The sequence below is a fragment of the Leptosomus discolor genome, chromosome Z (assembly GCF_034619465.1).
Source record: "Leptosomus discolor isolate bLepDis1 chromosome Z, bLepDis1.hap2, whole genome shotgun sequence".
NCBI classification, from domain to species: domain Eukaryota; kingdom Metazoa; phylum Chordata; class Aves; order Leptosomiformes; family Leptosomidae; genus Leptosomus; species Leptosomus discolor.
Window position 1 is genome coordinate 8348079 of NC_141419.1, and position 13503 is coordinate 8361581.

The window sequence follows — 13503 nt, forward strand, 5'->3', positions numbered from 1 at the left end:
GGAACCGCACCTGACCGACACTCCTCGCCGCCGCGAAGCATCTGCGCATGCGCCGAGGCTCGGCCGGAGCGCCCGCGCGGCACCGGCTCCGGGCGGAACCCGCGGCTCTGCACCGCAGTTCCGGGGCGGAACGGGCCGGGGTGCTGCGGGGCGGGGGGGCGTTTGTGCACGGCCACAGTGAGGTTGCTGTGAGGAAGGGGGCCGCCGTGGGGCTGCTATGGGGCCGGGCATTGCTATGTCGTTGCTGTGGCTTTGCCAGGGGACACGGAGCTCTGTGTGGGGACCAAAGGGCCCGGGGGGGGTGTGGAGGGAGGTGCCCCCCCCCCCCTCACATGACTCCCCACGTGGTCCCCCACGTGACCGCCCCCCTTCCTGTTCGGGCGCTCTCAAGATGGCGGCGGCGGCGGCGGTTCGGGGACGGCGCTTCAAGTGGTCGCTGGAGCTGGCGGCGGCGCCGGGGGGGCGGTGAGGGCCGGGGGGTTGGGGGGGATTTGGAGGGTCCAAGGGTCTCCCTGGCTTCACCTGTCCCCTCCTTTCCCCCCCAGGCCCCGTGGAGCCGCCGAGGGCCGCGGGCCGCTGGGGTTCGCTGAGCGGCAGCTGGGGGAGGGTGGCGTCCACGAGAGCGACAAAATCCTCATGGAGAAGGTCGGCGGGGGGGGACCTAGAGGGGCAGGGCGGGGGCGCGGGCGAGAGGGATCCCAGAGAGGAGGGAAGGGGGGCACGGGCGGGAGGGGACGGGACCCAGAGGGGAGGAGAGGGGGGCACGGGCGGGGGGGTGCCCAGAGGGGAGGAGGGGACACGGGTAGGGGCGACCCAGAGGGGAGGTGGGCATGGGTGTGGGGGGCACAGGCGGGGGGACACGCACTCATAGGGGAGGGGAGCACCCCTGGGTGCCTGCATCCCCGTGGCGGGTGGTTCCTGTCCCAGCCGCCTGGGTCCCGCCCGAGGGCGCCCCCCCCCCCACATGCCCGGCACCCGGGTCCCCTCTTTCCCTGCAGCGCTGCTGGGACGTGGCACTGGCACCGCTGAAGCAGATCCCCATGAACTTATTCATCATGTACATGGCCGGCAACACCATTTCCATCTTCCCCGCCATGATGGTCTGCATGATGGGCTGGCGCCCGCTGCAAGCCCTCATGTCCCTCTCTGCCAGTGAGTACAACCCCACATAGGTGGCAGCTCCCCAGGTGTCCCCCCATGGCCATCCTCTACTGTGCGACAGTTTCCCCACGTACCTGCGGCAGTCCCTTGCCCTGCATCTCCCCCGTGGCAGTTGTCCCCATATATCCCCCTGTAGTCACCCATGCAACAGCCCCCACCATGCATGTCCCCCTGCAGCAGTTTCCCCCATGTCAGTCACCCCTGCACGTCCCCAAACAGCCATCCCTATGACAGTCACCCCAACATCAGTTTCCCCACATGTCCCTGAACAGTTGCCCCTGTGTCAATTGTTCCTGTGCAGCTGCCAACAGTCACCCCCACATCACTCGCCCCCATGCATCCCTCTGCAGTCATCCCCGTGACAGTCACCCCCGTGTTGGTCACTCCTGCATGTCCCCTGACAGTTGCCCAACAGCCACCCTATCACACCTACCCCACCGCTCTGCCCCGTGATGCTCCCCTGCTGTTCCCCACCCATGGTTCCCCCCGGCCCCCCACAGTGCCAGGTGTGTGGGTGACAGTGGCGTGTCCCCCCACCCCACCCTGTCCCCCCTGCAGCACTGAAGGCGCTGGAGAGCTCGAGCCGACGGGCACTGCAGGGGCTGGTGTTCCTGGTGGGCAATGGGCTGGGGCTGGCACTGGCCCTCTACAAGTGCCAGGCCATGGGGCTGCTGCCCACCCGCCCCTCCGACTGGCTGGCCTTCGTCGCCCCCCCACAGGTGCGCCTGGATGCTGGGGTCCCCCTGTCCCACCCTTGCTGCCCCGGACACTGGGTACCCCCACTCACCCTCTTTCTCTCTCTTCCCTTGGCAGCGGATGGAGTTCACTGGGGGGGGCCTGATCCTGTGACCCAATGTGCCCACCCACCAATAAAGGCGATGGCAGTCTGGTGATGTTGTTTTTGGGGGCAGTTCCAAGGGTTTGGGGGATTAGGACAAGTTGGAGCAAAAACAAGTTATTGGCGTCATGTGCTGGGAGTGCTGGGGTCCATACTGGGAGTGCACTGGAGCACCACTGAAGCCTATACTGGGAGTGCCCTGGGAGCCTTGGGGCCTGTGGTGGGAGCCTTGGGAACTGTACTGAGAGTGCATTGGAGTTGCACTCAGAGCCTCAGGGTGCATACTGGGAGCACTGGGAATGCACTGGGAGCCCCGAGGCCCATATTGGGATTGTACTTGGAGAGCTGCAGCCCAGACTGGCACTGTACGGGGAACACTGTTCATACTGGGATCTTAGTTTGACTGTAGCTTATGCTGGCATCATACTGGGAGTACTGGGGCCTATACTGTAATCTGACTCACGGCTGTGGCTCAGGCTGGCATTGTACTGGAGTGCTGGGCCCACACTGGGAGTGTTGAGGCGATACTGGGATCCTACTTGGTGACCTGTGACCCAGACTGGCATTGTACTGGGAGTGTTTGTGCTATACTGGAAGCACTGGGCCCATACTGGGATCATGCCTGGAGACCTAAGGCTTAGGATGGCATCATACTGGAAGCACTGGTGGTATACTGGGATGTGGTGGTTTGGTGTCTGGCAGGGTTTTGGTGCCATTTTGGTAGCGGGTGAGGGAGCTACAGAGGTGGCTGCTGTAAGAGGCTTCGAGAAGCTCCCCCAGCTCCAATTTCGGACCTGCGTGTGGGCAAGGCCGGGCCAATGGCGCCTCTGCGAATAACTATTTAAGAGTGAAAGAAGGGGTTAATTGGGTCTTTTTGTTCTGTTTGTGTTGGTGAGCGAAGGGCGATGGGAGAGACACAGCCCCGGGACACCCCGGTCAGTGAGGCAGGAGAGGGGGAGCTGTGCCGGAGCAGGGGTTCCCCTGCGGCCCGCGGTGGGGTGGCGGCTGAGCCCCTGGAGCCCAGAGGTCGCCCTGCAGCCTGCGGAGGGCCCCGGCCCAGAGCAGCCATGACTCTGGCCGCGCTGGAGCCGCCCGTCGGTGGGAGGGCGGCAGCCCCGGGAGGGACCCGCGCTGGGGGGTTCTGGGGAGCTGCGGCCCCGCGGGAAGGACTCGCGTTGGGGCGGTGGGTGGAGGAATGTCTGCCGGGAGAGGGACCCCGCGGTGGGGCAGCGGAGGGCTGCGAGGGCCCCTCTCCCTGAGGGGGAAGGAGCAGCAGAGACCCCTTGTGCTGGATGGGCTGTGACCCCCATTCCCTGCCCCTGCGCTGCTGGGGGGGGGAAGAGGGAGCAGAGCTGAGCCCGGGGAGACCGGAAGGGTGTAGGGGGGAGGTGTGTTGTATTTAAGACCTGGTTGTAGCTCTCATTCTCCTTGATGGTGGTGGTTGCTTTGTGTTAAATGTGCGTTGTTATCCCCAAGTTGAGTCTGTCTTTTGCCTGTGACCATAACTGGTGAGTGAGCCCTCCCTGTCCTTTATCTTGATCCTCAAGCCTCTTTGGTTGCATTTTCCTTTGGTTGCATTTTCTCCTCTGCATCCCTCAGGGGATGAGCAAGCAGCATGGTGCGTTTGGAGGCAGCTGGGTAGGCTCAAACCAGACGGGGATCATACTCTGAGAGCTGTGTCTCAGACTGGCATTGTACTGGGAACATTGGATCTTTTGCTAGAACATTGGGCCCATACTGGGATCATGCTTGAAGACCTGTGGTTCAGGCTGGCATCGTACTGGGAGTGCTGGGCCCATACTGGATGGTGGTAGGCGAGCCAGGGCAGTGTATGTGTGGTACTGGGATGTACAGGGCCATACTTGTGAGCCTAAGGACCAGGGAGGTCCCTATCACCCACACCACCAGCCCCAGCCCCTCCAACAGCACCTCCAGGAACTCCAGGGATGACCCATGTTGAGGGCCTGGCCCACGGCTGACCCATGCTGCACCCCACACACCCCACACTGCCCTGTAACTGCCCCAATTCACCCCACCTGCCCCATAACTGCCCCACACCTGTCCAAGTGCCCATAACTGCCCCCAGTTCACAGAACGGTTTGGGTTGGAAGGGACCTTAAAGCTCATCCAGTTCCAACCCCCTGCCATGGGCAGGGACACCTTCCACCAGACCAGGTTGCTCCCAGCCCCGTCCAGCCTGGCCTTGAGCACTGCCAGGGAGGGGGCAGCCACAGCTTCTCTGGGCAGCCTGTGCCAGTGCCTCACCACCCTCACAGGGAAGAATGTCTTCCTTGTGTCTAATCTAAACCTGCCCTCTTTCAGTTTGAAACCCACCCCTTGACAAAGAGTCCCTCCCCACCTTTGCTCTTGGCCTGCTCTAAGCACTGAAAGGCTGCTTGAAGGTCTCCCCAGAGCCTTCTCCAGGCTGAACAACCCCAACTCTCTCAGCCTGTCCTCATGGGGGAGCTGCTCCAGCCCCCTGAGCATCTTTGTGACCTCCTCTGGACCTGCTCAAGCAGGTCCAAATCTGTCTTATGCTGGGGGCCCTAGGGTTGGACACAGCACTGCAGGTAGGGTCTGACCAGAGTGGAGTAGAGGGGGAGAATCCCTTGACCTGCAGCCACGCTGTTCTTGATACAGCCCACGAATATCCTTGCCTTCATTTCTCAGTAAAATCCAGGGAATTAAGTAGGACTGGGTTATTTCGTTTGACTGCAGTAGGCATCCAAGGCTCCAGGGCTGTCAGCTCTGGAAAGAAATCTCCAGATTGCTTGGTTATGCTTCCAAATTAATACCCACTTTCCAAGCCTGCCATTCATGAACTGCACTTTCAACCCCTGCCTCTCTTCAGGATGAGTACTCAGGGGGGGCTTTTTACGTCAGGCCTGAAGCCAAGAGGCAATACATAGACCTTGGTGGTTGTCCCCACTCCTCCCCTGTCTGTTCCTCTTGCAGCTTCAATCCTACATATGCTTGAAGAACAGCTTTCTGCAGGCAAGCTCAAGCTCTGGCCAAAACGGAAGGGTGGAAATTTCCAAGGGTCAGTCTCTCCATTGTTCGTAATTCCTCTCTTCTCTTAATGCCAGCCAACAACAAAGTGCGCCCCTGCCATCTGAACTGACCCAACAATCTCTGCCCCCTCGCTTTTCATAGACAACTTTGCACTCACACAAGATCTGGGCAAGCACAACAAATATTCCACCGTGCTTCACACAGGTACCGTGCTCAGCCAAGGGCACAGCAAACGGGAGGAAGAGAGTCTTCCTACAGCTGAGCAAGCGAGCAGTAGAACAGAGCAGGGTCTCTGCAGGCACTGCCTTAACAGCAGGTAAAAATTACTTCAAGTACAAGCCTGGGAAATGCTTAAGTCTCTCTGGAGATCTGGTGTGCAGCTGATCTAAGGATGTCGTGTCAAATCCCAAATCTATCTTTTAAGACTTAGGCAAATAGAGAAGTAACCCAAAATGGCTGAAAATCCAACTCCTGCTTTGGCAACTCAGTTCAGGGTCATCTTAAACCCACGCATACTAGTAACCACCAGCCCCAGAGATCATGGAATCCCTTTCAGAAAGGAAAATCACAACCCTCTTCACAAAGCAAGCTGCTTCTGTGAGGAAACACCCCCTATTTTGACACCGGCATAAGGAGAACAAGGTAAGAATATTGCAGGCAGCCTCTGAGTAAAGTGATTCACCTGAGCTATCAGAATACAGCAATTTGTCATGGTAAAACCAGCTCAATTCAAGACATGACAGAACACTGCAAGTACTGGCACGAGGCAGTAACAGGCATTATAAAAGTCTGCTGTGACTAAAATTCAGAAGTACGGCATTGTCCCTGCTTTACTTTGTGTAAATTCAAGGTCCAGGATGTTCTGATTGAAAGGGAAACTGGCACAGGCCTGCTCGATAAAGCTGAGCCACCCTTCCCCTTCTATTTAGCTGAGTCTTGAGTACACATTCATGTTTCACAGCTGAGCAGCTACATGTTTAGCAACCCGAAAAACACATCATTGCCTTGTCCTTTTCACTCTCCTTTGCTTTTCCTCAAGTTCACTTTAAAGTTGGAGGAGTGAGCTTAAGAGAAGAGCCAGGGAAATAATACCAGATGAACTCTAGTTTAAGTGATGATTATTAAAAATGAATTACTACCAGAGTTAAGTGGTGCAAGTGCTCTTCCATTTATTTAAAATCAAACTGCTTGTGAACTGGATTCATTAAAGATTTAATTTTTCATGCAGACAGATTCAGTAAGGTTGACAGCCAGAGCATGTGGCGGTTTAGAAGCAGCTGCACAACAAAGCAAACAGTCAGCACTTAACACTTCATTCAATGGAGATGGACTTATATTTTAAGCAGTACAAGAAATGTTCCACAACGAGTCATGGCTTGATGGTATCAGGGACCGGAATTCACCTGTGGGGACAACAGGCATTTCCCCAGGCTGTCATTCTCAGGTCAGATATGCTTAAGTGAAACATCTTAGAACCATTTAGTATTGGATGTCTGCATCTGGCACAACATTTAATTAACAAACAGGGGAAAGCAGCTACAGTCCACTTTTCATGTACTGAGTCTTCTTAAGGGTTCATATACTGTCCAGCTTCTTCAGAATGAAAGGAGCTGAAAAGAGAAAATAAAGCAGTGTGAACTTAAGTCAGCTGAATGTAACGCGAAGTTTGCACATAAAATACTCAGACTCTGGGTGAGACACCACCCCCCTACCTCCCACACGGCCCCTTGTTTGTTTTAACAGCTCTCTCCCTGCACGTTCGCTTTAACAGGCAAGGCAGCACGATTCAGGTGGGAACCGCCTGAGCCCGCTTCTGCTGCAGGGCAGAGCCCAGGGCCTGTTCCCGACACCACCGGGGGACGGACGGACAGACGGACGGACGACACACCACCCAAGCCTGACTTTTGGCTCGCCAGACCGGAGGGCGCCCTAGAAGGAGAGGTCGAGCCTCTGATGCAACACACAACAGCACGGCCGTCTCCGCCGCGCTCCGGCACAGCCCAGAACCCCGCTGCTCGACCAGCGCCCGCCCTGAAGCCGCCCCCGGCCCCCGCCGGAACGCTGCCGGGACGCCGAGCCCAGCCCGCTGCCCCCGGGGACGCGAGGCCCCGGCCGGGACGCGGGGGGTGTGTGTGTGTGGGGGTGTGTGTCTCCCCGCAGCCCCGCGGGCAGCAGCCAGGACGCCGCTACGGGACGCGAACGTCCGCGCCGGGCTGGGCCGGGCGGTCCCGGGGGCGCAGGCTCCGCCGCCGCAAGCCCCGCCGCGCCCAGCACTCACTGATCCGCAGCAGCGCGACGTAGATGAGAAAGTTGCGGACGGAGGTGAGGACGTCGCGGCGCATCTTCCTCTTCAGCTCCTCCGGGTCCATCTTGGGCCCGAGCCCCTCGATGCGGAACATGCCGGCGGCCGCGCGCCGCTACGGCTGCCGCGCGGGGACACGCACGGCCGCGGGCGGGATGTCCGGCGGCGCATGCGCAGGAAGCGCGGCGATGCCACGGCCTCCAGCGGAGCTCTGGCGTCCGCCCGGGCCCGGCCCGGAGTCGGGGGGAGCTGCAGGCGGCCCCGGGCCTGGAGGGTCGGTGGGCCCGGGGCGCTGGGAAGGGGAGCTCTCCGTGGGCCCGCCGCGGCGGGGAGGTGCGCTGCGGGGTCCTGCCGTGCGGCGGGGCTGCGGCCTGCACCGCCGTGCCATGGGGCTGCGGCCTGCACCGCCGCGCCGTCTTCCGCGGTGCGGAGCGCGTCTGGGCCCCCCCCCCGGCCTGGCCCAAGGGCTGCTGCACGGACAGTCTCCCGATTAATTTGTTCGAAGGATTGTCCTTGCTCGGGGCCGTACCCGAAATGGTTCTTCTGCTGGGTCACTTCACAGAGAGGGCTTACAGTCAAGCCGTAACCGGGAATAGGCATCTTCCAGAAACCCACAGAACACTTCGGTTTACTTTTTGCTAGTTGATGCATTATTTTCTCTGCATTATTTTATTAACCGCTTTCATTGGGATCTGGCATCATCCATCGTGCCATTTTGTTCCAAAAAACCTGAATCTGCTGTGCAGGTCCCTTGTCCTTACTTTATTTTATGGCAAAAAAATGCCCTCAGAACAATTTGGATTGTTTTCTCCCCTTTCTCAAAAACTTTTGCTATGTTGCCCCATATGATGTCATCATGTTATTGCAGGTGTTGCGGAGCTTCACGCTGTTCCAGTGTAGTCTCAATCAGTCTATGGCAAATGGTGGGGCTGTGTTTCCACCCCTGGGGCAGTCAATTCCAGGTATACTGCACACCCCTCCAGGTGAAAGCAAACTGTGGCCTGCACTCTGCTGCCAAAAGGATCGAGAAAAATGCACTGGTGATATCAATTGTGGCATACTGCTAGGCTACCTTTGACTCTGATTCGTACTGAGGTTCTAGCATGTCTGGCAGCGCTTGGCAGCAGCATGACTTCATTCAGGCCACAATAGTCGACTGTTAAAGTATCTGCTCCTGTCTATGTTTAACCTATACCCAGGGCCACACTGTAACAGTCACTCTATCACCCAAGAACCCCTCATCAGCCAGGTAGGGAAACTGAGAAAAAGGAGAGCAAACCTGTGGTGGAAGTGAAACAGATTTAGTGAAACACCACCAATACCAACAGAGATATACTCACCCAAACTAGTATCCAGTCATCACAATCAACAGGAGAGCAGTCCTCAAGAGCAGGGAGAGGACAGAGAAGGAGGAATGACCCCACAGGAGCTCTCTCTCCTCAACAAACCTTCCACCTTTATAATGACCATGACATTATGGGATGGGCTACGCCTGTAGCTCACTCAGGTCAGCTGCCCTGGCTGGCTCCAAACTGCCAATGGTCTGCCTAGCATGGCTGGGCTGTGATTCTGTCCCAGCCAAGCTAGCACAACGCTCCATTAGACTTTTGCACTGGCCATATGGGGCTGTTGAAGGGTGAGTGAGTCCTGCTGATCACCCCTTGGCTCTCCAGTTGACGAATCAGCTTATGGATAGGAATCAAGGAGTCTCGGTTGGTGCAGTATTGCCACCGATGTACCGTTGTGGTAGCGATTGGCACCTGTTGTTCTTCAGCCTTCAGCAACCCCACCACAGAAGGGTGCTCTGAGAGACCAGGCAAGGTGAACTACTGTTCAGTTTCCTCCATCTCCAAGGCAGCTATGCCAAAGGCCCACCGGTACCCTCCTGGGTCCTTAAGTACCTCCTCCTGAGGCAGTCTATGCCAAGGATGCACGGAACCTCTGGGCCAGTCGCGGTGGCGTGTTTATGCCACTCATTCCCAGTTAGACTCACTTCAGCTTCCAGTACAGTTAGCTGTTGGGATCCCTGTCACTCCTGAATTACAGGCGGGGTCTTCCCCTTTGATGTTTGATGGCATTAGGGTGGATGGGGCACCACTGGAGCCTTACACTCCTGTGGGTCTGACGTGCCAGTCCAGTGAACTCTGTGGCCTGTTCCCCCACTGGGCCGGAGACCGGGCCCCTCTACGCTGGACGTAATATTCGTTATTGACGGATGGGTTACTGTGGTATGCATGGGTCTCAATCTCATCTTGGTTACTCACTTCTCATAAATATGAATCAGAACTTCTTCTTGTAGGATTGGGAGCAACCCTTCTACTCTGTGCAGCTGATTACTGGAAACTGGATCGGCAATTCTCCTGACAGAACCTCAATTTTTAGTTGTTCTTTCTTGCCACTCACATACCCTTTCTTCTAAGATCGAGGTAGGTTTTCCATCCCATTTTTTTGTGTCTTCTCCACGGCCACGCAGGTAAAACCACAGGTTCCCCCGTGGTGTACACCATCTTTCTTAAACAGGTGAGCACATGCTCCTTCCTATTAGCAGAGATACTGGTCTATACAGCTGCCACCAATCACCTCCACATTTTCCAAGTGCCATAGCAGAGCCTTCAGGAGGATCTGCTCCTTGATCTTGCCAGGCACAGAGGTGAGACTGACTGGCCTGTAGTTGCCCGGGTCTTCCTTTTTTCACTTTTTGAAAATGAGGGTGTTGTTTCCCCTTTTCCTTTTTTTGCTTTTGGACTCAGAGGAGGTGGTCCTTGACTATGGACCAGCTTTCTTGGGCCCCTCTCCTCTTCAGGGCTTCCTCCCATAGTACTCCACTAAGTGGACTCCTGAAGAGGTCAAAGTCTGCTCTCTTGAAGTCCAGGCTAGTGGACTTGCTGTGCGCTCTCTTTATTGCCCTGAGGATGTTGAATTCTAACATTTCATGATTACTGCAGGCCAGGCTTCTCTTGAGCTTCACATTAGCCACCAGCCCCTCCTTGTTGGTGAGAACAAGGTCCAGTGTTAATAAATCAACACTATGACCAGCAACTATTAAACCAGTACAATGAATGCTTACAACAAATTTGTTTTAACACAGTCTGATCCGATCTGTTGTTATCTCAACCCCTTGAGCCCCACATCGGGTGCCCAAATGGACTGTTGTGGTTTAACCCCAGCCGGCAGCCAAACACCATGCAGCCACTCTCTCACCCTTCCCCGCCCTGGAGAGCAAGAGGAGAGAATTGGAGGGGTAAAGGTAAGGAGACTCGTAGGTTGAGATAAAAACAATTTAATAATTGAAATAAAATAAAATAATAATGATAATAGAATACACAGACAAGACATGTGCAATGCAATTGCTCACCACCTGCCAACCGAGGCCCAGCCCATTGCCAGCTAACAGTCTCGGAGAAGAAAATCCGAAAATCACAATCCTGGAGAGTCCCCACTTCCCGACCAACCCTAATCTATATACTGAGCATGTCGTGTGGTATGGAATATTCCACTGGCCAATTTGGGTCAGTTGCTCTGGCCATGGTCCCTCCCAGGTTCTGGTGCACCTGCACACCAGAAAGACATGGGAAGTCAAAAAGTACTTGATTCTTTAGCAGCGACTGAAAACATCGGTATAGTATCAGCATTCTTCTCGTACCAATTCCTGTACTGAATCCAAAACGCGGCACTATTCTAGCTACCAAGAAGGAAAATTACCGCTTTCCCAGCTGAAACCAGGACACAGGAGCCTGAGTTTCACAGCCTGCCTCTTCTGAGGGGTGCTGGCAGGGGTGCTGGCCATGGCAGCACCTGCTTGTGCCAGGCCAAAAGCACAGATGTGGGGTCTGACCAGGGGACGTGGAGCTCGGGGGGGTCCCCACAGACACAGTTTCTCTGGTCATGCCACCAGCAGTGTGTGCCTTTTCTGGTCCTGCCCGGTTGCAGACGGTGGTGTGCTGTTTCCCTTGACAAAGAGGGCTGAGGTGGGTTTGTGATGGGGAGCTGTGCCATCTGAGTTACCACTCCTCCAGGGCTGGAAGGCAGCTCTCTCCACCCTGCAGTTAAGATTACTGCAGAGCAGCCTAGAAGCTGCCTGGAATGGGAGTTCTCCTGGTTAAGGAAAGCTGTCATGGAGAAGAGTCATGCAGACTACCAGGAACCTCTCCCCTCAGTCAGGTGCCTTTCCCTAGAAGGCAGAGAGTAGGGACCAGTTGTGGAACAGCCTTACACAGAAAGGCACCGAGGAACTGTACAATGCCTGCCAACTCTATTGCAAATGATAGTGCTTGGAACGTTTGTTACCAACAAGATCTGTGACTAACGATGGTCCCGAGGAGCTGGAGTTACATCTGAGCAGTGGGTACAAGATGCTTGTCTTGGGCATGGGAACACATCATACAGCTCTGTCTCAGGGAGACAGACAGAGGTGAAGCAGAGCATGCTTTTGCGGATTACACCTCATGACACTTCAAAATGTCACACACAGCACAACAGTCTCAAGCTGAGCAGCTCTGGCCGTGCCATCACATCCCCTGCTGCAAACCTGTGGTACTACTGTATGAGGTGTGCATGAGAATGCAGTCCTGAAGAGCAAACTAGTCTCCATGTGCTTGGTCACTGAAAAGAGAGAGGGTTATAGCCACGCCAGGCAGGAGTGGAGGTTGCCTTGCTGGCCTCTCTGAACTCTTCCGAGCGCCTTCATTCTGTGTAATCTATTTACAGTGGGACTTAACAGATGTCTGCTTTTGTCTAATTGCAGGAAGGAATTCATGTGGCTGTGAGTCAAGGTGCATCTGGCTCTGCTAGCTTTCCTGAATCATGCACTGTCTCCTGAATTATGCACCATTGGTTTTGGTACCACTGCTGATCTGCAGAGCTTGTTACCGCTTCAGCTAGTAACTGACTTATCTGTGCTGCCTTTTTTGGTACACAGGAGACTCCAACCCAACACAGAAACCCATGTGCAAGCTCTTTGTCACAGGTTAGGGCTGACTGGCCACTAACAAATTCCAGATGTTCTCTATTAACCCCTCTCCCTCCCCAGAAGGGGAAGAGAGAAAGAATAAGGGAAAGAGACTTACGGGCTTTGGAAAGAACACTGATACGACTTTAATGAAACAATGTCAAGAAAAGATAATAATACTGGTAAGAATATGATAATATATACACAAATATACACACGACTAGTACCGATTAGCCTCTACAGGTGCTATAGCAAAGACCCAGCAATGCCCTCTTGGGTCTTTAAAATACTCTCTCATGAGAAAGTCTATGCCAAGTATGCATGCAGCATCTGGACCAGTCACTATAGGGTGCTTTTCCCACTTATTCCCAGTTAGGCTCACTTTGGCCTCCAAAACAGTCAGTATTTGAGATGCCCCCATCACTCCAGAAATAATAATGGATTCTGTCCCATTACAATTCAATGGCATTAGCGTGCGCTGTGCACCAGTGTCCACAAGGGCTTTATATTTTTGTGGTTAGAATCATAGAACAGTTTTGGTTGGAACAGACCTTCAAGATCGTCGAGTCGAACCTTTGTCCCAGCTCTACCAAGACCACTAAACCATGGCCCTAAGTACAACATCTACCCATCTCTTAAACACTTCCAGGGATGGTGACTCCACCACCTCCCTGGGCAGCCTATTCCAATCCCTGACAACTGCTTCAGTAAAGAAATTCCTCCTAATATCCAGCCTGAACCTCCCCTGGTGCAGCTTAAGGCCATTTCTCCTTGTTACCAGGGAGAACAGACTGACCCCTGCCTCGCTACAGCCTCCTTTCAGGTAGTTGTAGAGAGCGATGAGGTCTCCCCTCAGCCTCCTCTTCTCCAGGCTAAACAGCCCCAGATCCCTCAGCCATTCCTCATATGAGACATGCTCCAAATCTGGCTTGGTAGCCTGCCTCTGTACCGTCTCCAGCACCTCAGTGTCCTTGTAGGGAGGGGCCCAAAACTGGACACAGTATTTGACATGTGGCCTCACCACAGCCAAGTACAGGCGAGTGATCGCCTCCTTACTCGATGTGCCAGGCCGTCAAATCCACCAATGTGTGGTTCTAATATGCCAGGCCATCAAATCCACACTGTCCAATAGACTTGATTGTCCCTTCGCTCCACCCGGCTGGAGGCAGGGTCCCTCTACTTTTGAGGGTAGTACCCACTATTGACAACTGGGTTCGCAGGGTTTGCAAGGTTTGTGAGGTT

The 13503-nt window shown here is 55.3% G+C and overlaps 2 protein-coding genes across 2 annotated transcripts; one reads left to right on the top strand and one right to left on the bottom strand.

Annotated features, from left to right (window-relative positions):
• The first annotated feature begins 391 nt into the window (after positions 1-391).
• EMC4 (ER membrane protein complex subunit 4) lies at positions 392-2054 on the top strand. The gene is made up of 5 exons (XM_086479842.1): positions 392-465; positions 546-645; positions 999-1152; positions 1720-1880; positions 1975-2054. Exons 1-5 carry the CDS (start codon positions 392-394, stop codon positions 2008-2010), a joined length of 525 nt encoding a protein of 174 aa, XP_086335968.1. The 3' UTR covers positions 2011-2054.
• Positions 2055-6175: 4121 nt separating this feature from the next.
• TOMM5 (translocase of outer mitochondrial membrane 5) lies at positions 6176-7422 on the bottom strand. Its single transcript, XM_086479997.1, has 2 exons — positions 7290-7422; positions 6176-6621 (listed from the first exon to the last, which is right to left on the bottom strand). Exons 1-2 carry the CDS (start codon positions 7408-7410, stop codon positions 6587-6589), a joined length of 156 nt encoding a protein of 51 aa, XP_086336123.1. The 5' UTR covers positions 7411-7422; the 3' UTR covers positions 6176-6586.
• Between the last annotated feature and the right edge of the window lie 6081 nt (positions 7423-13503).